At 42.1% G+C, this 27161-nt stretch overlaps 1 protein-coding gene across 5 annotated transcripts in view; it reads right to left on the reverse strand.

Annotated features, from left to right (window-relative positions):
- The window catches only part of EGFLAM (EGF like, fibronectin type III and laminin G domains), a 175589-nt gene that overhangs the window by 68347 nt on the left and 80081 nt on the right, over nucleotides 1-27161 (reverse strand). For all 5 annotated transcript variants that reach the window (XR_011430149.1, XR_011430148.1, XR_011430150.1 and 2 more), the window contains one exon: nucleotides 13494-13660. Coding sequence is in view for 2 of the 5 variants with exons in the window: in XM_023625723.2 (XP_023481491.2) it covers nucleotides 13494-13660 (167 nt within the window). In the remaining 3 variants the exon portion in view is untranslated. The remainder of the gene's footprint in view (nucleotides 1-13493; nucleotides 13661-27161) is intronic.

Genomic DNA, 27161 nt, shown 5'->3' on the forward strand with positions numbered 1-27161 from the left:
TAGGTCCTTAAACCAGTTCCAAAATTCCATGATTTTGGTTTGGCTCTCTACTTTTTCTTTTCCTCACTAGGACCTACAGTTTGGACATGATCTGCCCGCTGGCTTCTGGCTACCTTTCTGACCTCATTTCTTATCATTCTCCTCCTCACTTACCATGTTTCTGTCACATGAACCTCCTTACGGTTCCTAGAATATCCTAAGCCTGCTCTCACCCCAGGACCTTTGCACTTGCTGCTCCCAGCACATGGAGAGACTCTGCTCAAATCTCCCTTTTGAAGAGAAGCCTTCCTTGATAGCCTATTGAAAACAGCAGCTCTTGCCATCCTCTATGCCCTCTCACACCTCCTCTTTTCCTCTTAACACTTATCATTAAGGACATATTATTTATGTAAGGTAATATATGCTTATTTCATCATCTGTTTACGTACTGAGACTGATTCTTCCATGTATAAGCTCCATGAGGGCAGGACTTGTCTATTTGTTTACTGCTAGGACCCCAGCACCCAGAAATTGCCTGGCACATTATAGGCATTGAATGCACATTTTTATTTATTTATTTTTTTCCTTAAGATTTTATTTTTCCTTTTTCTCCCCAAAGCCCCCTAGTACATAGTTGTGTATTTTCAGTTGTGGGTCCTTCTAGTTCTGGCATGTGGGACGCTGCCTCAGCATGGCTTGATGAGCGGTGGCACGTCCGTGCCCAGGATTCCAACCGGCGAAACCCTGGGCCAAGGAAGCAGAAAGTGCAGACTTAACCACTCGGCCACAGGGCCAGCCCCTGAATGCACATTTTTAAAACGAACTGATAAACATATACTTAAACAAGTGAAATAATCACTGTGGACTCAGAAACCAAATTCTTTACTTGGTTGAGCATCACCAAGACATTTTTCCAGATTAGTGTAAATAATTACCAGTGGTGATGTGTGAAGCAAAAACAGAACGAAAACAAAAAGGCCTGGTTCAACTGCAAGTTGTTTATAGCTTTCTTATCGTTCACTCTTTTAATTTTCATTGTTCTAATTCTTTCTGAATTTGACAGTCCTTTATTTCATTTTATTTTAGAAAGAAATTTACTGCATCAGTTCTTTGCCCCATTAGGGCTCAGCGCTGAATGTAAGTAAGATATTACAAAGGCCTCAGATCATGGAAGAGATTTCAGTTTCCGCTTGTGAACTTTTCTTTCCATTGCAAAAACTAAAATCTAAACGTAGTGGCCCTCTCCCGTTTTGGTTGGGAATAGTTAATCACAGAAGGCGGCAATCATCTGAGGTAGCGTGCTGGAGCTTCTCTCTTGTGCCCTCATCTCAACCACTTCAAGTGACTCCAACCTGATGCTAAAGGGCCATGAGGGCTCTGAAAGTCTGTGAGCTACCGCATCTGCTGGATGACTTGGGAGCTGCCGCCACCTGCTGGATGACTTGGGAGCTGCCGCCACCTGCTGGATGACCGAGACTTCGTACTTCCACCTGAGGAGTGAGCGTGGGTGGTGGTTCCCTAAAGTTTGTGATCCTCACCATCGGTTGGTCTCTGGAATCCCTTTATGACCACGTGATCAAGACTATTGCTAGGAGAAACATTTCACTGGGCCAGAATGGACACCTATTTACACTATTAAATATGGCAGATGCTAGGGTTGAAGTCAGTTGGCAGCACTAATCCAAGCTCTGTGACGGATCTCTGGCTCTCCAGACAAGTGGGAATGAGAAGCTGGAACCAAAACTCCCAATATGAGACCAGGAGCTTCAAAAATAGACAGTTTCAGCCTTATAGCAGATCACTATTTTCCTTTCAAAAAGATTTTTGTCTCAAAGTGTCTGTCAACACCCTGCTTTAGTATGAATACTATCTATCAAAATATTTACTAATCTCTGGAATAGCAGGCAAAAGAGTTGGGTTTCAAGTGCTATCCGTATTACCCGGGGGCTGCACACATTACTCTGTTCATCAATAAGCATAAGGGAGAGGTCACAGCCCTGACCCGCTCTGCTTCATGAGCTATCAAAGGGGAAACATACACTTGACAAGCCAAAAGCTAAGCAAGAGCGCTATCAGGAGCCCCAGCTGTGTATATAACACCAGCGAAACAACCTAAATGTCCGTCAATACAGAATTAGTTAAGTAACTGTGGTGGAGCTGTACAATGGAATACACTGTGGTTATTAAAATCAATCACGTAGATCTACATTTACTCACATACAAAGATGTGTACAGTATTTTGTTACACAGAAAAAGTATGTGTACTATGATCTCATCATTGGATTAAAAAAATCCTGGAAGATTACACATCAAAATGTTAATAGTGGTTATGTCTGGATGCTGAGATTAGAGACAATTTTCATTTGGATTTTTTTACATTATTTTATGTTGTTGGAATTTTTTTTCTAATAATAAGTATGCATTACTTTTTCTATTTAGAGACAACAAAAAAGCTCTGCTTTGGGATTATTGCAATGGTTTCCTTAATCGGTCTCCTTCCTCCTGCCCTTGGCCCTCTACAGACCGTCCTTCTCATACCAATGAGAGTGATTTTTGTTGAAACCTAAGCAGAAGGTCTTTTCATAACTCTGGTCAAGACTCAGCCCTCAAACTAACCCTCCCAGTCTTCCCATCTCTTTCCGAGAAAAAGTAAAGTCCAATGGCCTCCAAGGTCGTAATCAGCCTCCAGTGTGACCTCCCTCTCTCTCTGACCTCATGTCCTTGCAAGCTTCTTCCCCAGACGACCCTAATCCGGCCACACAGGCCTCCTGGCTCTTCCCTGAACACCTCAGGATGCTCCTGCATCAGGGCCTCAGCATTTGCCTGGAGCGCTCTTCCCCCACGTGGATGGATGGATGGATACATAGATAGACAGATAGATAGACAGATAGATAGATAGATAGATAGATAGATAGATAGGTAGAAAGATACATACATACATACATACATAGAGCAATCGATTTATATCCAGAAAGTTTGCCCCGTCCTTACTCAAATGTCACCTTCTCAGGAGGCTTCCTCTGACTGCCCACGCTCTTTCTTGTTTTGTTTTTCTCCATAGCCCTTATCATCATCTGATGTGTTATCTATATATATATGTATTTTTTTTGGTGAGGAAGATTGGCCCTGAGCAAACATCTGTTGCCAATCTTCCTCTTTTTGCTTGAGGAAGATTGCTGTTGAACTAACATCAGCGCCAATCTTCCTCTATTTTATGTGGGATTGCGCCACAGCGTGGCTTGACGAGGAGTGCTAGGTCCGCGCCCAGGATCTGAACCTGTGAACCCCTGGCTACCTAAGCAGAGTGCATGAACCCAACCACTCTGCCACTGGGCCGTCCCCACACATTTTTCAATGTATCTGTTCACCGTCTGTCTGTCCTGACTAGAATGTAAGCTCTGTGAGGTCAGGGATTCCTCTTGTCTGTTTTGTTCTCTGCTGAATTCCCAGCATCTGAAACAGTGCCTGGCACACAGGGGGCACTAAATATTTGTATGAAAGAGTAAATGGATATATTGTAGAATAACTTAGGGAACTGATTCTTTAGAAAAAAAGGAATCCCATGAACTTGAGGAATCAAGTTGAAAACAAGGTAACCACAGGGCTGGGTTCTTATCTAGGATCTGCCACTGAGAGACCCTGAGACGGCTACTGAGTCATTCTGGGCCTCAGTTTCCCCCTGTGAAAAATGAAGAGGTAGTGCTTTCTAGCTCTCTGAGCTTATAAGCTCTCAGTCAACAAAGATTTGGCTGTGAGACGTGATTATCTCCTTCGTTCAAGGCAATATGCTATGTAGGCAAAGATGAACAAGGTAAGGTCTGTGCTCTTGTAATCTGTAAGAGTGGAAGACCAAAAGATAATCCATATTTTTGGAGTCCACATGAAAGGCACCTATTTCTTATTATATAAATGATACTATTACTTCTTGTGGTGGATCCCTTCCCTCTGTTCCCTAAGATCCACCTCTACCCTTCTCTGCTCTGCCCTGGGCCCCGGGGAGCTTCCCTGTATGGCCTCCAGCCGTGTTCTGCAGCTCTGGAAGCACCACGGGAGAGGGGACAGGGGGAGGAACGGAGTCAGAGCATTTGCTCTCCAACTTCCACTCAACGAGGGTGTCATGGGACACGTGTCTGAAGGTTACAGTGCTTGCCTGATGGCCCTCCTTGTCTGTCTCCAGATGCTGGTAATTGACCTCTCTTGATCTCCTTACATCCACCCAAAACTCTTTCAAACAATTCCTTTACAAAACTCACTTTCAATTACCCAGTTGCAGGTGCCTCTGTTTCCTGCTAGGAGCCTGGTGACACCTGAGACTGAAGCTGGGCACCTGAGGGGTACTGTAGATGTTAAACCAATTTGCTGTTTTTCCTGTTTAACTTGAGGGGTGACTCAGGAGTCTAGAGGAGTTGTGAGCTAGTTTTCCAGAGGATCTGTGAACTTGTTTTGCAGAAGAAAGAGAACGCCTTCGGGATCACTGACGGCTGGCCCTCTGCAGCCGGTGAAACCCAGAAGTCAGATTGCCAAGGGCTTATCAGGAGAGACTAGTTTGTTCCCCTGAAGCTCCTCCTGCCAAGCCCCTTAGCTCCATAAAACCCCCCTGCTTTCTGTTCCTGGACAGGTGGATTTCAGAGAACCCAGGCTCCCATCTACTCGTTTTGGCCAATTTGAATAAATCTTTCTCCATCTCCAAGCACCGATGTCTCAGTGTTTTGCTTCCTGTGCATCAGGCACATGAACTTGAGATTAAGAGGTTTGGTATCAAAATCATTAGAAAAGTCATCTTTTCTCATGTGGTTGCCTCTCACTTGCACATATTTGTGCATATTTGTTTCTTACTTGGTCACATAATCAGATGGATCCATTAGACTCAGCCTCTCACTGTGTTAAGCTGGTTTCATAGACCTCCTCTCTGTGCCAACCCACAATTGTGGCCCTACTCTCTCATCAAAGAACATAAGAGACTGAGGGATTCAGACGCTAAGAAATGATCCCAAAGGAAATAGTGTAAAAGCAAGAAGTGCTCCAAAGGAAAGAACAAAAAAGATTAACTATGAAACGATGAGTATAAAGGAAAGAGAACAAAAGGATTAATAAGAAAATGGAAGATAACAAAGGAGAAACAGGTAAAGGATATTTGTGTATGACTCACTTCACTATATTAAGGTTTAAAAATCCATTGAGACAGAGTAGAATAAATAATATATGGTTGCTTACCACGCGGCTGCTAAATACCAGCTGACTGATTGAATAGATGCTACGATGGACACTGGAGCACCTTGCATGCCTTTTTTTTTAGAAAATTATATTTTCTTATTATTTGTTTTAGTCTTTCTTCCGTATCTAGCCAGTGGGGGTAAGATATTGGTGTACTGATTATACGTGAATGTATGGTAATGTAAGATGTACAAAGGCCTCAGAAGAGCAATTAATAGGTAGCAGGTATTTACACAGCAAAGTGAATCATCCCCTTAAGAACCAATAAAGTTGCACAAATGAGTGTTACTCAGATTTACATGCATCGAGGCATCAGCAAATCAATAGAGCGATTACGGTGGAGGGCATCTGAATGTAAAATCGCATTTGAAGTTATGTTTATGCACAGACCGCATACTTAAAATGCAGATTGGTCTAGGAACAAATGATTTGCTCTTCCTCCTGTTCCCTTTTTTGCCTTACAGTCTAAAGATTTACAAATACGCGAAGTTCACCAATTTATAGGCCTAGCCCAGGCTCCTGGAGCAACGCCAAGCAGAGCAGCCTCTCTCTCTGTTTCTCTTTTGACAGCAGCACAAACCTGTCCAAAGGCAGTTAGGTTGCAAGCAAGCTCTCCAGATCTCCTATATATTTTAGAACATTCATGTGCAAATTAAATTGCCAGGATTTCTATCAAGCGGACAATTTTGTTACTAGGCACTAATGGATGCCTTCCAAGTTTCACAAAATTGCTACCCATGAGAGGTTTCCCCAAATTTCCCAGAGAATCTCGCAAAATTTAGGGGACAAAACCCCAGCAATATACTACAGAGGTCAGCAAACTTCGTCCCATAGGCCAAATCTGGACTGCCACCCGTTTTTGTATTGTTGAAACAAATTTCTAGGCCCAAGATGGAGCTGCTTCTGCCGGGGATGTCAAATCAGCAAACTGAAACTAAGACAAACTCCCAGTAAACGCTCCGCTTGACTAGAAACGCAGTATATCCAGTCAGCCAACGCCCAAATGCCAAGACAACTCTGAGCGCTATACTTATTTCCTTCTTCTATACTCATCTTCCATTTTCTCTTCCTTGTTGCTCGTTCTTTAGCCCGTAAAAGTCTCCCACCTCCCACCCCATTCTGCAGTTCTCCTTGTCTGTTTGTGTCAACAAAATTGTCTTCTTTAATGATTTTTAACAGTACATGAGTTAAGAATGGCTTTTATATCCTTAAATGGTTGACCAAAAGTTAAAAAAAGAATAACCTTTTGTGACACACGAAAATTATATGAAATTCAGATTTCTGTGTCCATGGAGAGAGTTTTATTGAATCACAGTCACACAGATATTTTCTTGTCTATGGCTGTTTTCATGCTTCGATAGCGGAAGTGACTTGAAAAATCCCAAAATATTTACTACCTTGTCCTTTACAGAAAAATTTGCTGACCCCTGTCTAAATGAATGGTTAGCTTTTGGGAGGTTAAAAACAAACAAACAGGGGCCGGCTCAGTGGCACAGTGGTTAAGTGTGCACGTTCCACTTCTCAGCGGCCCGGGGTTCGCCAGTTCAGATCCGGGTACGGACATAGCAGCACTTGGCATGCCATGCTGTGGTAGGCGTCCCACATATAAAGTAGAGGAAGATGGGCATGGATGTTAGCACAGGGCCAGTCTTCCTCAGCAAAGAGAGGAGGATTTGCCACAGTTAGCTGGGGGCTAATCTTTCCCAAAAAACAAACAAACCAAAACTAGAGGTACAGTATGGTAACTCTCTGGGGGATTTCCTTTCTTTTTCTTTTTGCCTGAATCTAGGGTGTGCTTGAGCGGTAAAAGATAGTCATTGTTATTGTCAGCAAAGCTCATCAGACCTTGTAGTTTTAATTCTCTGATGTGTTTTAAATCTGTAGTCTTTCAAAACTAACCAGCCAACCAACCAACCAATCAACCAAAACCCATCCTAATGATTCTACTTGCCCTAACTCATGTGGCCTCTTCTATTGTTCGACTTCTGTCAGGGAAGTTCTGCTCCTGACCCTTTGTTTCTGAATTCTGACATTCTAATGTCTTCAAGTCCCAAGAGAAGAGCTCAGGGTGCGGAGTCATAAAGAACAAGCGACAGACAGGCTGGTAATCACCCGGGTCAGTTACACCATCTTTCAGTAATTATGCATGGAGGGCACACGTATGAACAACATCTCCTTCATCTTGAAAAGTGAACAGATGTCATAATCTCTGTTTCACATGCATTTCCTCAAAATAATCTTGAGAAGTAAAAAATATTACCTACCTCAGACATTATTGTACCCATTTTAGAGATGAGAACACTGAGCCCCAGAAGGGTGAAGTGACTTTCCCGAGAAGGTCTCACTGCAAGGTAATAAGAGAACTGTTCTCCTGGCCCTCAGACCCAGACGTGCCTCCCGGATTCTGCTCTGTTTAAAGGTACAGTGTTTGAAGGCAGTGAGAAGCTTTCAAGGATTGATGAGGACTTTTCACAGGCACTGACCAAAAGAGGTAGCAGGTTGTACGGAAGCTGAAAGAAGGTGATAATAAGTCCCAAGGATTTTGGAAGAAGCTGCTTCCAGCCCCTTCCTGATTGCTTCCTAACCATCCCTAGTGCATGCCACTACCTTCTGTCCCCAGCTGCTTCCCCTCTGCTCACTGTGGCATTGCTACCAAATAGGAGCCCTTCCTAGCGACTGGGGATAAAGGGCGTCTTTTTTGTGGCTACAGATGTGAAGACGTGTACCCAGGAATCCTAGCATGCTGAGCTGGTCTCTGGGGACACAGTCAGGCAATTAACAACAAGAGCCTAAGTCTCAGGGCAAAACTGAGCAACAGCCAGATTCACACGTGGACGTTTGCATGACAAGGGTGTAAACAGATACACAACCAGCAACCCCTAGACAGAGCGATGTCTGAGAAAGCAGGAAGGCAGAGACAAGAAAAGTGGGAGATGGGGGCAGGAAACATCATGGAATCAGGTTTTTTGTAGAAATTTTGATTGATTTGCGCCAGGGTGCATTGTCTCTGCTCAGCAGAAGAGAAGTTTCTGAAATTGTTGAAGAAAATGGATCGTGGGGAGGAGAGTATGTCAAAAACCAAACATCTATCACACCTTCCTCTGCAATTTCTGTGGATCTGAGACTATTATTAGGTTTATTAGGACCAGGGGAAAAATGTACTCTAATTTAGTATAGAAATGTTAAAGCTTATTCTAATGATGAGGAAAGAACACAGGGGTAAAATGAGGGCTTGGTTTGAAAGAGAGAGAGAAAATGTCTCTCCCTCCTCACCCCCTTATTAGCATATTGTACTCAATCAGCAAATCGATCACTGGAATCTCTCTCAAAGGCCTCCTTTCCATCCTTACTGCCTTGAACTTACACTCCCTGGGTTTGCTTTCTCCCTTCCTTCTTTCTTTCCTCTCCTCTTTTAGTCAACTTTTTTCTTATTTGTGTCACATCACAATTCTGGGAGTTCCACTTTGCCTGTGAACCTTGCCAATGGGGAAACCCACTTTTGGCCTGGTGGGTTTCTAGACCAACTTTCTCCTCCCATCTTCTCTTTGAATTTCCCTGACAGCAGCAGTAGAAAGGCATCCAGCCTAAAAAGTAGTCACAGGCTCTTGTCTTATTAAGTCGCATTCAGTCATTTGCGTACTCAGTAAATCTTTATTGAGCATCTACTTTGTACAGCATGTTGGGAATGCACCCTCGAATGAGTCATTCCAACTCCAGGATGGAGCGAACACTGGAGGGGAGATACAGATAATGAAAGAGTTTCAGGCAGTGAAGGGCTGTGGAGAAAATAAAGCAGAGAAGGGGCTGAGTGAGTGTGAAGTTCAGCGAAGCCTGTCTGAGGAAGTGTTATCTGAGTTATGAGGGGAGTGGTTATGGCAAGATCTGAGGAGAGAGAGTTCCAGGCAGAGGAAACAGCAGGTGCAAAAGCCCTGAGGCAGGAAAGTGCAGAATGACTTTTACTAGGAACAAAAGAACACATTCTGTTGGGAACTGCCCAGAGGACACCCATTTCAGTTCAGTGATGAACTGATTGGTTCTTTCTCTCCTTGGAGTATGAGGATAGGACACAAGAAATTAAATGGTTGAGGATGCTAGTACCCAGCTGCATTCTCAGGGAAGCTTACAGAATCCTAGAGTTGGTCACACAGGGGAGTCATTTTTAATTTCATTTCATTTGTCTTTGGCAGAAAGAAAGAAAATACTTTTTGACTTCTGCCATTTCTATTATTTGTAGTTCATATTCTTTATTACTTATTCCATCCTTCTTGATCAAGTTAAGCTTGGATCCCAGCTAACAGGTGACCACCAGATGGGCCAATGCATGTCCTACGAAGACACACATGTGTATGCGTGTCTGTGATGCTCTACAGAATCCCCTGTTCTGATTGGCCAACTTATAAGATCCAACACAGGGCCAAAATAATACTATGGAATAATAAGGCAAATTCTAATGTTGTTGGTATTTCTTTCTTGAGGAAAAAAATACATAGGAAGGGTAAGGAGGGAGAGATTGTAATCTTTGTCTTCTTTGTATTTCCCTCAGGAACAGAAGAGGCACTGATGTGTGTGCTGAGTCTCTGGTGAGGGGATGGAAGTAAATATAATATCATTATTTTTCAAGGTCACTGAAATGACTCTATTTCTCATTAGAGGACCTGGACACTAAGACATCTGAATATTTTCTCCCCACCTTACTTGTGACATTGTGGAGCTGAGGTTAGATGTGGACATTGAGCAACACTTCAGTGAAGCCACCAAAATCCCCCTTCCTCCTCACTCAGGCTGAGCAGCAGTTAAGGCAACGCTGGGCCCTGGCTTTCAGCAACTACAGACCTAAGAGCGGCCAGGATCACCAACTGCCACATTAAGCAGTTAAGCTGCTAATAGGATCTGGCATTAATCGGCTGGAGTGTTAGCCTTCCTTATGAAAGGAGGTGGATGTAAGCCTAAAAGAAGCAACAGAGGAGCCCAGTGAGGGGCGGTCTCCAGGGCGGGATCTCAGAGTTCCCCTGGGATGCTCTGGTCCTCAGCAGTCAGCGTGAACATTCTGTTCTGAAGTTTGCTGTTCAGGGAGTACAGTGGGCATCACACCAAGAAAACACCCATGTAGGAAGGACCTTGAGGTGGGAGGAGCAAGAGTGATGAGAATGGGGCAGCCCAACTTGTAGAAATACTGGTCTCACACATTCCTTCAGGGAGGCCTTCAAAATAGTTACCAACTGGCTCAGTTTGGGTCTAACCAATCAGAAGGGCTGCCGGCTGTAAGTTCCCAGGGCTTTACCGGTCGAGTTTCAGCCCTGCATGCATGGCTCACTCACATTTTTGTATGTACAGTATACCTTCCAAGTTTTAGAAGGGAAAGGAACTTTCTAGTTTGTTTTGTGCTGTCAGAACTTCTTTGGTCCGTAGATTCTACATCGACTGTCCCCTGTACTTTATTGAATTGCTGACCTTGCTGTTCTCGTGCTATTTTGCTTTAGGTGAATAAGAACCTGTTGAAATTTGAATCTTCCTCTGGGAAGTAGCTTTGCAGTCAGCCAAACCCAAGTTCAAATCCTGCCTTTACAATTATTATTCTTGGCAAAGTAGATAACCTTTCAAAGATGCAATTAAAAAAAAAATCTATAAAAAGGGATACTATTCCTCCAGCACAGGGTTTGGTGGGGATTAATATGGGATTTCCTAAGTAAAGCGCTCGGCACAGAGCCTGGCTCATGAAAGCTTTCGCAATGGTAGTTCTGATATTTAGAATTTAGTATAATTCAGATAAGTGCTATTTTGTAATTAGGTAATTTTATAAATGGAAAAATGGGTTTTGGAAGCGAGCTAATAGTCTAAACTCCCAGCAAAATAAGAAGTGTGAATGTGCCAGAATATAGGGTTTTCTAAAACATTAGAAGTGATCACGAGAAAAAACCACAATTGAAATACCAATTAAAGCACATTCTTACGTATTCATGAAACAGGCCATCTAATAAATTCTATTTCTGTTACTCTGATTTGAGTAACCATATATACGTAAAAGTGGTTAAATTATATTTATTTAGGAATATTCCATAATTGAGAGTTTTCACTGAATCAGCCACCTCCCCTGCATGCAATTACTTTGAAATGACAAAATTTTACTTCACACAGGAGATCAATTGTGATGAGACATGACGTATCTGTAAAGCGCCTTTGCATGCTTCATCCCACTTAATTCGCAAAGCTGGCCTCCACGTGGACCATGGGGAAATACTTATCAGAAACTCCAAGACCAGACCAGTGTTCAGTTTAAAAAGAAAAAGTTCAAGAGAAGCCCCAATCCACGTCCCCTCCCCTGCCTCCAGTCTCCGCACCCCTGTCCAGGGCCAGCACGAGTTGTTCTAGCTCATCCTTCTTCCACTTTCCTGTCTCCATGGAGAAGGAGATACAAAGGGATAGAAGGACAAAGGTGAGCATGGGGCTGCTCACAAAAGGGGAGCAGAGGAGTTGATGTTGGGGAAGTGTAGGGTGGGCCCACAACACAGAGGGCTTGCTCAGTTTGTAATATGAAAAGAGAAACTAGTGTTTCAGGGCCTGCCCGGTGGCACAGTCAAGTTCACACACTCTGCTTCGGCAGCCTGGGGTTCACCTGTTTGGATCCTGGGTGCGGACCTACACACCACTTGTCAAGCCATGCTGTGGCAGGCGTCTCATATATAAAGTAGAGGTAGATGGGCACAGATGTTAGCTCAGGGCCAGTCTTCCTCAGAGAAAAGAGGAGGATTGGCGGCGGATGTTAGCTCAGGGCTAATCTTTCTCAAAAAAAAAAAAAAAAAGAAACTAGTGTTTTCAAAATACCGTCAGATCCTGCCCCAGCTACTGTCACCCCAACTTTGGGCCATACATCACAAAGTCTAGCTAAAGACTATAGCATAGATCTCATCCAGCAAGAGCAGAAGGAGGCCCTCCTTTGATTTGAAATACATTAGAATCCTCAACATTTCTTCTAGGAAGAAGGAGCTTCATCCTTTGCCATATGCCTGGGGAGTTTCAGTTTTTAAATTCTAAAGAAGAGAAGTGAAGCAATTGCTGGGTGATCGTAGTTATTGTGTATGTAGGGTTTGTGTGTTGGTGTGTGTATGTGGGGTGTGGCTTCACCATACCCCATATCCCCCAACAATTCAATTTGAAGGAAGGAGCCCTGACATTCAAGGTTGGAGTAAATGTTGTTTTCAGAAGAGCCCAAATTCCTAGGACTTGGGGAACTTGGTGAGTCTCCCCGCCTGGAAACAGCCGTGGCCTGGGAGTCAACTGTGTGGCTGGTTTGTGAGGAGAGGGAAGGAGTTTATTCAGATCAACTAAGAAATAAAAATACGGCTCTGTGCGGGCTACAGAAAACCAACTGACAGTGTTAGGTAGGCTTCTTTTCTGAAAGCTCCTTTCCTGGGTAAATAGGACCCAGGGGTTGCACAGGAATCTGGAGGAATTTATTGGCAAAACTGAAAAGGTCACAGAGTCTTCAAACAAAGAAGCCTCAACATTTCAGATCTGAGATCTCCCCACTACACAGGGCTCTAGGTTTTTGTAAAGGTACCCCCCAATTCCGAAAGACAAAGATTTTCTAAGCCGGGGTTGGCAAGGTGGTCTAAGTAATTGAAGTGTGGTTCTTGAATCATGAGGGAGCTTCTCAAACCCCAGATCATAATCAGAATCTGACTTTTTACAAAACCCCCAGGTGATTTGATAGACGCTGGCTCAAGCTCCCCCCAGCCCCCCAGAGAGGAGCTATGACAGAAAGGACCTTATGCCATCAGCTAGGCCCCCAGCTAGACGTCAGCACACCCATGAGCTCTTTGATCCTCCCTGATGCCAATCAGAGGGACCGTTTACCTGAGCATCCTTCATTTGCAGGTAGATACCAACCTCAAAGAGCCCAGGAGCCTTATTTTCTCCCCTATGATTCTAAGATGAACCCATTTTCTCCAAAGATGAAAAAGTGGGCGGGGGTGAGGGGGGAAGGCTGCACAACATCTTGGTATGTGGTCTGTTCTGTGATCGTGAAAGAAAACTGACCTCAAACTCCCTGAGGATGATGCAAAAATAAATCTTCTGTTGACTTCCTGGACATAGAAATGGCCTGTGGCCCTGTCGAGGGTTTCTAACTTCCTCAGGGCTGGGAAAACTGCAGCGGGAAGGGCTGAGGGGAGCCCACTCCAGGCTGTCCTTCTGCAGGGCACTGAGACCCCAGTCATTCATGGGGTCCTGATGCACGAACTCCAGCAATGCAGCTCCCCCCCCCCCCCCCCCCCGCCCTTCAGGAGGGCCGTGGTACTCACGGAAGGTTCGGACGGTGTCGCTGGGCCGGCTGCGGGGGCTGGGGCCATGGGGATTCACGGCCCGCACAGCAAACTGGTAATTGGTATCCGGATCGAGGCCCTTGATGACCATGGAGTCCATCTGGATCCGTTCTTGGAATAAGGTCCAACTCTTGTCAAAATCTGGCCTTTATTGATTAAAAAACAAAACCAAACAAGAAGCAGCAGTTCAGGAACAGCAGAGGGAAAGGAAACTCGCTGGCTGTGTAAACTAACAACATTTGAACTCTGGAACATTTGAACATAAAAATGGGTTAACATCTCCTATATAAAAGTCATCTTGATTCTAAATCGTAGGTCAGAATCTTTACGTCCCTGCCAATAAAAGCAAGTAGATTATTTTTAGGACCAGTTTTAAGCACTGCTTAAAGATCATCTGCTTTTCCTCGCACGGACTTAACTACGGTGCAAAGATCCTCACGTAGGAGTTCATTTTCAAGGACGCTGCCTTCCAGATGTTTTGTAAACAAGCCTTCCCCTGACAGTCCCCGTTCTCAGAGGTCAAGAGAGCACAGATTCCATCCATTCACAATCTGTTCACAAAATAAACAAATATAAGTTTTATAGGGTAACTAATTGCACGAATTGCCATGGGAAAACCCAAGAAGATTCCGTCCGTGGCCATTCTTACTCTGAACAAAATTGTGCAACTTGCTGAATTTTCACACGTCCTTCTAAGAACCCTGTGGAGAATGGAGCCCTTCACTTCGAGCTCATATTGGGAGGCAATACGCAGAGAGCGTTGAGTACAAGCTCTAGAGTCGGACAGAGCCGCTGAAATCCCGCCTCTACTATTTCCCAGCTGCTCTTGAACTTGGTGAAGTCTCTATTTTCTCATCTGTAAAATGGGGGTAATAGAAGTACCTATCTGACAGGGCTGTCATAAAGATTAAATGAGATATGTATCCTCAGCATAGTGCCTGGCGTCATATTGTAAACACTCGGTGTGGGTTAGCCAGGATCTAAGGGACTGACCACATCACAGAGCCAGGAGGCGGCCCTGGGCCACCTCCTCACTCTCTACCTGTGGCCCCAATGCAGCAGCACTACCCTTTGTGGCTAATCAGCACCGGAAATGTGGCTAGTCTGAATTGGGATGTGCCAGAAGAGTAAAGAGTGCACTGGATTTTAAAGAAAAAAAAAAAAGAATGTAAAAAGACCTCATTGATTACATGTTGAAATGACCATATTTTGGATTCAGTAGGTTAATATATATATATTATTAAAATTAATTTCACTTGCTTCTTATTAGCTTTTTAATGCCGCTATCAGAAAACTTCAAATTTCCTATAGGCTTGCACTGTGTTTCTACCGGACAGTGTCGCTCTATGTAGACTTCTTAGAGGGAGAAAGGAAAGCATTCTAGGTAATAAGAACTGAAAGGTGAAATTGGGGAATTATCATGGGTGGCTGGGGGACAGTGTGAATGGCCTAGTTGGAGTGGAGGTTTTGAGTTAATACCTAATAACAGCCACCAAGTATCAAGTGCTTGTGAAGTACCAAGTATTGTTCTAATACTTGAACTCATTTACTTCTCACGTCTACCTTTATGAAGTAGATACTAATATTAAAGACCCCTTGCCTCTTTTTTTACAGAGGAGACTAAGGCACAGAACTGGTAAGTAACTTGCCCAAGGTCACACAGCTGATAAATGGTGAGTCCAACTTGGGTGGATGGGTTAAGGTTAGATTAAGAAGATCTTTGATAGTGGATGAAAAATCGAGGTGATAGTGATTGAAGGGCTATTCTCCTCCATCTTTTAGGTTGCTTCCTCACCACCTCTCAGTTGTTCTATTGTTAAACACTTCTGCTCACAGATATGTAGAGGAAGGCAGGACGCAAAAAAGATGGATGTTTCTCCATTATGAACAACCTATCAGGCAAGGAAATAGAGACTCATTCTGCTGAAAGGAGATGCCTGAATGATACACGGATTTCTTTAATATATGCTCACCTAGTTTTTCATTAGCAGGAATTGTTGAAAGTCAAATGGAGGCCTTCAGCCCTCAAGCCCAGTAAAAGGCACTTCCGCGGGCTCACGGTGAGTAGTCTGTGGGCCCATGGGCGTAGCTCATAAGAATTCACGTGTTTGGAGAAGCAGAGGTCACAGGGTATGCCCTCTGGAGGAAGTAGGGCTCCTTTCTCTTTTTTTGATATCCTTTCCCTAAAGATGGACTTCTTGTGTAAACTAACTTTGTCATCGAAGAGAAAACCTCAGTGCGAAAACCTCAGTGCGGGGTGGAAGGAAACACATTTACAAACTCAAATTAGAACAAAATCACTTCACAGAGGAAAGCCACAGGGGACACCTAAAAGTCAAGGGAGAGAAGATGTGATCTTTAGATAAAACTCTCCTATTATCCTCTGCTAAGCTTCCCTTGCGGCATTTATAGAGGAAGTGACTGGTAACTGCTCTGGGAACGTGCCATTGTTTACCCAAGGCTACCTGCAAATATCAGCAACAATCTTCATGTAAAAACTACAGCTCCTTTCCAGCCCCCACAAAAATGGAAATCATTTTGTATTTGTTCATTTAACGCAGGAAAGAAAGCTATATTTTCAGTGAACAAGGATTGAAATCATTAACATTTAATTTCACTGTACCGAGTGAGAGGGGAAAGCTCATGCGGATTGAAAACCAGTTCAAAACCTTTAATATTTTGCCTCTGATTTTGTCATGGGTTTTGCATTTAAATGTTGTTCAGTCTCTTAAGGTACAAAGGTGCAAAGGTGAGGTTGAGAGAGAGATAGCCAGGCAAAAGCGTTGTCTTAGATCCTCCTCAAACAATAGCTTTATCTTTTTCCACTCAAGAAAATCATTTTATCTTAACTACAAAGTTGTCAGTCAAATCACCATAGCAACACCAGCCTGCCAATTTCCCCAACAATGAAAAGGCATTAGGAGGAGTGAACTAAGAATGTGCTGCCAGCCCAGTTAAAGATGGGCAGCCACCAGCACAGCAGGCTCTTTAAGCCCTTTTCCAAATAGTGGGACAGGGCTGGGTTGGGCATCCTGCATGTCGGGAGATCAGTGGAAGACCTTTAGAAGGTGGAGAGCTGAGGGAGTTCCAGTGGGGCAGATACAATGCAGTCAGCAGTGGCTATGGGAAATCCAATTAGCTGATTCAAGTAATCAAGACTCACTGGTTCATTTTGGTGGGAAGAAGCACGATCACTGGCAATGTTAAAGTCCAGTCTGGTGAGCAGGAATCTTAGAGATCACTTGGTCTAAATGTCTGAGGGCTCTAAGATATTACATGCAAGATTTTATGTGTGAACATCCTTTTCTTTTTCTAAGTAAATTGTCCTTAGCTTTTTATCAGAGTCTCAAAGATAATCATGATCCCAAAACCTTTGAGTCACTGATCTAGTCCAGTCTCTCATTCTACCTGTGAGGACACTGAAGGAAAATAATTTATTTAAAGTCCTAGAAACACTGGGGAGTATATTTTTCTTGTGTTTTGTCGCATTTTGACCGCCTCCTCTCCTGCCAATTTCAACCTTAGTGGGCAATCATTTTTCTGGTATTATCAGACCCAGTAAGTGGCTGCCTGAGGCTACTCCACTGGCAAGTGATTAATGATTATTAACCAGGCATCCATCACAGAAACGATATTCTGGGAAGCTGCAGGAACTATAAACATAGTTTCATTCTCAGGGAGTTTATAATCTAATTAAGAGATAATAGATCTAAGGATAAGGAGGAAGCCAGTGCAAAATAGCCTATTTCAAGAACTAGATTTGAATGGGTCAATGTGACCTGGAATCCTGGGGAAAGTCTATGAGGACCAGGAAGAACTTAAGTTAGATTTCTACTGTATTTTGATTTCAATAACTGAAAAGGAATACAGCCTCATTGAGTGGAGGAGAGACAAGAGAAACATCAGCTCTGTATATGATCTGAATATATTAAGCACCAACTACATGTAAAATATAGCGTGGGATATCCAAAGAGAGTAAATAATGTGTCTCTGACATGAATGATCAATTAATCCATATAAAAGATGGGTATAACATTAGCCATAAGTAGGTATATGAATATATGGCCCTTCTCTGCCATATCACACACAAGCAAAGCTTTCCCTACCAACCTTTACTTAACCAACTTGTCAAATTAACCAATGATCCTCATTTGTTCCCACTAATTCAGCTGTTGGCTTATCGGTTGTGTCTATTCCCAAACCTACTTATGACTTTTTTGTTTGCTATTGTAATTATGTCATTTAATAGAATAAACTGTAATATTATATGAACTAGTAAAACATGAGCAAAAAAAGGTGACAGCTGTGTTAAATGTTTTGAAAGACTTGATAAAGCTGAACCACTAAAACATAATTGCCTCTGAACTAAGTGAAAACAAGACAGCCCTAAAAGATTGAGAAGAAAATTACAAAACTCTAGTAGGATTCTGCAGTCAGATATTTTGCAAGTGACTTTCAGTTTTTAACTTGAAAAAACTGCAACTAGAAATTGTAGGTGATAACTTATAGGTGTGGGTAAAATGTCAATGCTATCCAAAGCCATCTACATATTCAAAGCCAGCCCTATCAAAATTCCAATGACATTTTCACAGAAATAGAAAAAGAACTTAACTGAATTTAACAGCACATTAAAAGGATCATATACCAGGATCAAGTGGGATTTCTCCCTGGGATGCAAAGATAGTTCAACATACACAAATCAATAAGCATGATACACCACATTAACAGAATAAAGAATAAAAAACAGAAGATCATCTCAATAGATGCAGAAGAAGCATTTGATAAAATTCTGTGTCCTTTCGTGATACAAACTCACAACAAATGAGGTAAAGAAGGAACTTACCCCAACATAAGAAAGGCCATATATGACAAGCCCACAGCTAACATCATACCCAGTGGTGAAAAGCTCAAAGCTTTTCCTCTAAGGTCAGAAACAAAGGTAAACAAGGGTGCCCACTCTCACCACTTATAGGCAACATAGTTCTAGAAATCCTGGGCAGAGCAATTAGGCAAGAAAAAGGAATAAAAGGCATCCAAATCAGAAAAGAGTAAGTTAAAAAGTGTCTGTTTGCAAAGGATGTAATATTATATAGAAAACTGTGAAGATTCTACCCAAAACTACTAGAACTAAGAAACAAATTCAGTAAAGTTGCAGGATACAAAAAATGCACAAAAATTTCTTGTGTTTCTGTATGTAACAACAAACTATCCAAAAAGGAAATTAAGGAAGTAATCCCATTTACAATAGCATCAAAAACAATCAAATACTGAGGAATAAATTTAACCAAGGAGGTGAAAGACCTATGCATTGAAAACTATAAGACACCGGTGAAAGAAACTGAAGAAGACACAAATAAATGAAAGATATTCTGTGCTCATGGATTGAAGGAATCAATATTGTTAAAATGTCCATACTACCCGAAGCAATCTATGGATTCAATGCAATCCCTATCAAAATTCCAATGACATTTTTCACAGAAATAGAAAAGACAATCTAAAATTTGAATGGAACCACAAAAGACCCCAAATAGGCACAGCAATCTTGAAAAAGAAATAAAGCAGGAGTTCTCACACTTCCTGATTTAAGGCTATATTATAAAGTTATAGTAATCAAAAAAAGTATGGTATTGGCATTAAAAACAGACATATAAGGGCTGGCCTGGTGGTGCAGCGGTTAAGTTTGCACATTCCGATTCTTGGTGGCCCAGGGTTCGTGGGTTGGGATCCCGGGTGCGGACATGGCACGGCTTGGCAAAAAGCCATGCTGTGGTAGGCGTCCCACGTATAAAATAGAGGAAGATGGGCATGGATGTTAGGTCAAGGCCAGTCTTCCTCAGCAAAAAGAGTAGTTAGCTCAGGGCTAATCTTCCTCTAAATAGATAAATAAATAAATAAATAAAAATTAAAACAGACATATAGACCAATGGAACAGAACAAAGAGCCCAGAAATAAACCCATGCATATATAGTCAACTAATCTCTGACAAAGGCGCCAAGAACACACAATGAAGAAAGGATAATCTCTTCAATAAATGATGTTAGGAAAACTGGATATCCATTTGCAAAAGAATAAAACTGGACCCCTATCTTATACCACTCACAAAAACTAATTTGAAATAGGTTAGACTTAAATGTAAGACCTGAAATGGTAAAACTTCTAGAAGAAACATAGGGGAAAAGCTTTTTGACATTGGTCTTGGCAATGGTTTTTTCATATCTGACACCAAAAGCACAGCCAACAAAAGCAAATATAAACAAGTAGGACTGCATCAAACTAAAAAGCTTCTGTACAGCAAAGGAAACCATCATCAACATGAAAAGGCAACCTATGGATTGGGAGAAAATATTTGTAAGCCATCTATCTGATAAGAGGTTAATATTCAAAATATATAAGAAACTCATACAATTCAATAGCAAAAACCAAATAATCCAATTTAAAATTGGGCAAAGGACTTAAGTATACATTTTTCCAGACGTACAAATTGCCAACAGGTACATGAAAAGGTGCTCAACATCACTAATCATGAGGGAAATGCAAATCAAAACCTCAATGAGGTATCACCTCAAACCTGTTAAGATGGCTTTCACCAAAAAGATAAGAGATAACAAGTGTTAGTGAGGATGTGGAGAAAAGAGAACCCTTATACACTGTTGGTGAGAAAGTAAATTGATACAGACATTATGGAAAACAATGCAGAGGTTCATCCAAAAATTAAAACTAGAACTACATACAATCCAGCAATTCCACTTCTGGGTATATATCCAAAGGAAATGAAAGCACTATCTCAAAGAGATATCTACAACCCCATGTTCACTGCAGCACTAGTCACAATAGCCAAGATATGGAAATAACCTAAATATCTGTTGACCAATGAATGGATACAGAAGATACGGTATGTATACATATAATGGAATATTATTCAGCCATGAAAAAGAAGGAAATCCTGCTATTTGCAACAGCACAGATCAACCTGGAGGACAATATGCTAAATGAAATCAGGCAGGTAGAGAAAGACAAAGACTGTATGATCTCACTTTTACATATGAAATCTAATTAAGCTGAACAAAAGAACAAGAGAGTCAAATGTTGGTTGCCAGGGGCTGGAGGGAAGGGAAGGAATGGGGAGATGGTAAAAGAGCACGAACTTTCAGCTACAAGATAGATAAATTCTAGGGATCTAATGGACAGCAAGGTGATTATGGTTAATAATACTGTATTGTATACATGAAATTTGCTAAGAGAGTAGATCTTAAGTGTTCTCACCCCACACACACACAAAGTGGTACCTATGTGAAGTGATAGATGTGTTAATTAACTTATTCTGGTAATCATTTGACAACATATATGTATACTAAATCATCACATTGTACACCTTTAAAAAATCAAGTCGTACAAGCTAAACATACACAATTTTTATCTGTCAGTCACACCTCAATAAATATAGGAAAAAAAATCTTGGGGCCAGCCTGGTGGCACAGTGGTTAAGTTTGCACGTTCCACTTCAGCAGCCCGGGGTTCACCGGTTCGGATCCCAAGTGTGGATGTGCTGTGGCAGGCGTCCCACATATAAAGTAGAGGAAGATGGGCATGGTTGTTAGCTCAGGGCCAGTCTTCCTCAGCAAAAAAGAGGAGGATTGGCAGCAGATGTTAGCTCAGGGCTAATCTTCCTCAAAAAAAAAAAAGAAGAAAAAAAAAATCTGAAAGAACCAGAAGAATTTTAGAAAATGCAAATAGTTGCCTGGGAAAAGGTCTCAGGAGATAAGATACATGACAGAAAAAAAATTCAAAATGATCTCCATATCCAGAAACACAAGGGCAAAGCCAACTCAAATGATAAATGCAAAAGCTTATATTAGATTTTTTAAAAAGCCAATGGCACAGATATAAGACAGAGAAAACCTGTTGTGGCAAAAATCTACGGGGAAGGTAGGGGGCATAAAACGGGACTTTAAAAATTGGTCACAAACTCCCTATGAATTCCCTGGACCACCTGCTGTTGACAAGGCCCAGTGCCCAGATTGTGGGGAGAAGTGGTTTTCTAGGTTAATCACCCAGCAGAAAGTGCTCTAGACCCATCTCCACCTGAGGTGGAGTTCTTGGCTTGGGATGGAGAACACAGAGTGAACATAGGACAATGTCTTTAGATAAGATGTGGCCTGTGTGTCAAATGAAGATGGTGAAGACACCTTCTGTGGTTTCCATATTGGACTAGGAGGCCCACTGGTTCTTTAGAGAGAAGCTGATGGGAGCACATTTTAAGGAAAACCCTTTGATGGCAATTAGGAACAGTCAACAAGGAAGCCAACTGCCTCGGAAGGGATGAGCGCTGCACCAACGCTGTACTGAAGCAGAGGTTGGGTGGCCATCAATCAAGGATGTAACGAGCTGCTTCCTGAACATGGTAGGAGGTTGGAACTCGTTCAATGTGTCTGACCTCAACTCACAGGAAGAAATACACTTTTCCAATATGCCCACATGCAAATGTATACATGTATACGAATTATATATGAGAACAAAGCTGAAAGAAAAGTTTGGAGAAAAAATACCTATCCTTACTATGTTATTCACTTTGCTATTTTCTTTTCTTTCTCTTCATTTTCTTTCTTTTCTTCTTCCTTTTTTTTTAAATGCTGGTAGGAATGCACTAAATTGATGTCACCACCCACTGAAGTGTTGTGACCTGTAATTTGAAAAACACTGGACTAGAAGTTTCTTCTAGAATACCTTAGATGGCGCTTCCAACTCTAAAATTCCAAGAACACAGAAAGCAGATTTTGTCAGCCATGCAGAGGAATCTATGACTTATAGTTTAATCAAATGTCCAGAAAGTGGCAAATGAAGCCTGTTAAACTCCAAATAGGATGTAGATACGTCATGCTCTAGAGCATTGTTTTTCAATGTTTTTGAATGCTCCACAGTAAGACCTACTTGGGACATTGTGGCCCACTCCACACCACACATATGCACACACACACAACTGAAACCTAAGCTTGACAAAAGAATCCTTACTTTTACTGTGTGTGATACCCTCTGATATTTTCTTTCCTATTCTATTCTTTTTCACTTTTGAAGAACTTGTTCAGGACCCCCTCAACTGACTTAACTACCTTCTGATGAGTAACCACCCACAGTCGGAGAACCCCTTCTCTAGAAAGTTGGAGCTGAGGTGAGGAGTGAGCTCAAGCGTGTGACAGACATTAACTAGGAAACTGGGCTGAGAATGGTTAAATCCTGCTAGGAAAGTACTTTTGAGAGTGGAATTTGTTGGAGCAGGAAACTGTCCTCTAGGGGATACAGCAGAACATCCAGAATGGCCTTGACAGTGGAGGCCACTCTACTGGCCTGAGAGGGAGTGGACCCACAGCCTAATTATAGCACAAGCAGCGATATGTGTGTTCTCCTTCCCTCCACATCTGACCTGTCATTCCACAATTTAATGTTTTCTGCAGGACCTTGGGTTACTTGGAGGCTCTTTTCCTAAATGTTTTCCTTCATATTGTTCCTTCTAAGCATCATCTCAGAAACAGAATTAATAAGACTCTCCCATGCCTTGAATCTGACTCTACTATTACACTGATTATACCACCTTCTAATGTAATTTCACTTTTCTGTCTCCCCTACTAGGCTGTGAGCTCATGAAACATGCTGATTGTCTTATTCATCTGTGTTCCTTGGGATGTCTGCATGATCCTTCAAAAATGCAAATACTATCGGTCCCTTTCCTGCTTAATACTTTCCAGAGCTCCCTATTCCGTTCAAGGCAAATATGAGCTCTGTTCCAATGCCTTTCTTGTTCCAACCCCTGCTTACCCATCCAACCTTATCTCATGCCACAGAGAGCTCCAGGCGTTCTAAGCAATTCCAGGAACATTTTCTTCTTGCCTCTAAGTCATTGCTCAAGTAGCTTCTTCTGGCCTGAGCCTTGTCATTCTGTGTCTTCCCTCCCCTTCACCTGGTTATCGCTGATATGTTGTTCACAGCTCTTGTAAGAAGCCTTCTCAGACTCCTTCAAATCTGGGTCAGATGTCAAGTTTGTGTTCCTCTAGGTCCACACCCCCACCCCTGCCTGCAACACTCACCACTCCGGACTGTGCTCATCTGCCTTATCCATTGAGCAATAGTTGATGCGCCTCTCAATCTATTGCATGTGCTTTGCACACAGAAGAAACTCAATATGTATATGTTTGGATGAACGTATGCTCATAGCAGGTATTCGATAAAGGGTGGTGGAGCTGAATTGAAATATCTTCAGAATTTGATGTTAGGAATAACATGATGCCCTAAATCAGGAGGGAGCAAACTTCAGCCAGCTGCCAGTTTTTATAAATAAAGCTTTACTGGAACACAATCATGCCCATTTGTTTAGATTTTACTCATTGCTACGTTCCTGCTGAAATGGCAGATTCGAATCATTGAGACAGAGACCATAGAGCTGGCACAGGACAAAATGTTTACTATCTGACCGTGTGAGAAAAAGTCTGCCAACCCCTGGTCTAAGACAACATCCTGTAACCTTGTTTGTACCACTTCAATGGTCTGAGGAAGCCTACGAATCCTTTCGCAGAACAATATTTTTAAACACATAAGATAAAATCCACAGGTTCACAAAGGAAACCAGATATATTGAAAACCATTATCAAAACAATAGAAAATTATGATATAGTAATATATGTGCTTCTTAACACATTAAGTGATAATACCTAGCAATGGATTTAATAACTACAATAATTTCAAAGTAGTGACAAGTGTAACAGGTATTCTGAGATATGTGCAACAATTCTAATGGGCCAAGAACGTATCTGTGACTCTAATGGCGACAAAGGCCCAGGAATTGCTCCTACCACTGTGGTTTCTTGACTACATTTATATTTGAAGAAAACATTCAATTTCCATTGGTAAAACTAAGAATGCAATTTTTGTCCAATCAAAATCCAGGGACCCCCTGAATTCTATCCCTGAACTCCTCAGGCTTCTACAGGCTGCAGATTAAGCACCTGCTCTAAGAGAAGAGACATGATCCCACAGATTATCCAGGTGAACACGACAGGGGTGAGAGAAATCTCACACGCAGGACAGCCTCCAATTCTCCGTCAACTTTACAGACTGATTTTATACAGGATTTGTCTACACTAAAAGGAATGGCAGAGGAAAATCCAAAACCACTAAGTAGTCAGTTAAACAAAAAATGTATTATTTGACCTTCAGATTTCAGCCTTCTTTCTTTATTTATGAATTGGTTCAACCTAACCAAATGACAAATGGATAGAATGGGGGTAATGATAAACTCGGCCGGCAATTTGTCCCAGGCAGGGCAACTGGAGAGCACATGTTCATTTACAGTTTACAAATGGCTCCCAATGCTGTTACACAAGAATTCAATTTATGTCAACTCCCATCAATCTGGCGGGGATTACATCAGGAGAGCTCACGGCAGGAGGGAGTAAAGCTCTAACGGATCAATTTGTAGAACTGTAGGTCAGACTTCTGCAAAAACATTCAGAATGGCCCTTCCACTGGAGCCTAAGTGGAGGAACTTGATGGCTACCAGAATTTCTGGGACCAGGCACCCGTCTGGAAGGTGGTTCTGAGATTTTCGATTTGGATACTAAAGGTCAGAAAAAGGATTTTTCATGAAGCCTCACTTGTTAATATGAAATCTCAGCTGACATCCAAGCATGTCCATTCTTGCTTATTTTAGTTCTACTGTCAGTGGTAAGGAAGGCTTATATTTAAATGGTGCGACTTCCTAAACGCTTTCTTGAAAAGGAAGGGAGATTTTTTGTTTTTTCCCATTCTCCTCAAAATTAATTAATTGTGTAAGAACAATTCTTTCAATACTTTAAGCTCTATTCTTTGGAGGCAGGAAAACCAACATAGGGCTACATACTGTTAAATATTGCAGCTATTTGCCCAATTATTGTTATAAATTCCAGTAAAATGCTATGAAAACAGTTGGCAATTCACTTACATATTGCGAAGAGCTTCCAAACACAAGTTACCATTCAATGTGAAATAAAATCACAACGGGAACTTTCCAGTTAGTCTCATACACTAGGTATTATTTGAAGCTTTACTATATACCAATACTCCTTTTGTGATGAGAAAACCAAATCAATAAAGAACCTTGGGTCATTGGGGAGGAGGGAGACGTGTGTGGATCCATGTTGGGTTTTCTCAGCTTTTATTTCTGCAGTTGGTAAGGTAGGACGTTGGTTGTGGCCTCTGATAAGAGTGGTAAAGGATTCACTGAAACCCTGTGGCTAGTGTGGCAATATATTTCCATTTCCATGTGGCTCAAGGTAAGGACAAGAACTAACATTAGAAAAAAATCTCCCATAAGCCATTCTTTTTAGTACTGTGCAGACATCTTTTCATCTTCCCAACCCTTCTGAGGTAGCCACTATTCTTATCCCTACTTTACAGCTGAGGGAAGGAGGCTCAGAGAGGTCAAGGAGCTTGTGCAAGGTTCCAGCTAGCTGTTGGTATTCTCTAGATTCACTCCTATGACTGCCCGTGTCCAAATGTTCACCAGCCCCTATTTGACACATGGTATGTTTACTCCGTGCTGGGTGCTGTATTCCAGAGAGGGGAGGAAGTCAAGACACTGTCCTTATGTCCTGGTGAGGAAGGCAGACCTTGAACAAGTAATTAACTCCAAGTGTGCTGAATATTGCAAGTAAACGTTGCAGGGGTACCTAACCTAGTCTGGGGAGGGGGCAGTGGTTCAGGGAAGGATTCCTGGAGGAAGAGGTACTTAAGCAGGGGTCGTGAAGGCTGAATAAGAGTTAGCTAGGTAAAGAGGTAGAAGAACCATCCTGGCAGAGAATAGCAAGCCTAAAAACTTCCAGCCAGGAAAGAACAGAGCTATATAGGAAAGCAGAAAAGACCTATCAAAAAGCCAAATACGAATAGCTTGCATTGACTGAGCACTCAGCATGCGCCAGGTGCTGTCCTGCACATTTCATGGTCACAACTCATTTAAGTTCACAAAAACTCTATGAGGTAAGGCAATTGTTATCCTCATTTTTCTGTCTGAGGCACAGAGAGGGTAAATACTCCACCCAAAATGACACGATTTAAAAGTGGTGGAGGCAAGAGTTGGACCAGGGAGCTAGCTTCAGAGTCTATGCATTAAACCACCGGTCTACACCGCCTCACCTTTGCCATGAAAACAGAGAAACAGAGTCGTTGGATTTTAGAGGTCAACCAGTCTAGCCTTATTTTATACCTAAGGGAGCTGATAACTGGAATCAGGCAATTTGTCCCCAGGATCAGAGGAAGCTCCGAGCAGAGCTGGTGCTCTGATTTCACATTTGGACAAACTTAAACCCGAGAGATGAAACGAAGAATCAGACTGTAAGTCTCGATTCTGAATAAGAAACTTCTTTAACCTTCATAGCCTGTGACCTTGGCCATGAGTCAAATCACATCAGCCCTTAAAACTATTCAAGGAAAATCCATAATCCGTTCAGCTTCCGTTCTGAATCCCAGACTGGATCTTCATTTCAGTAACAGCCTTTGCAGGGTCACTTCCTGTGAGGAAACTAAGTTCACTTGTTACTTGTAGATTAAAGAAGAGCTTATGATGGGATGGAAAGACAGATGACTTTTGACAAAAACATTAATTTGTGAAATAATTTTAAAAAC

Source organism: Equus caballus, chromosome 21 (assembly GCF_041296265.1).
Source record: "Equus caballus isolate H_3958 breed thoroughbred chromosome 21, TB-T2T, whole genome shotgun sequence".
In the NCBI taxonomy this organism is placed as follows: Eukaryota; Metazoa; Chordata; class Mammalia; order Perissodactyla; family Equidae; genus Equus; species Equus caballus.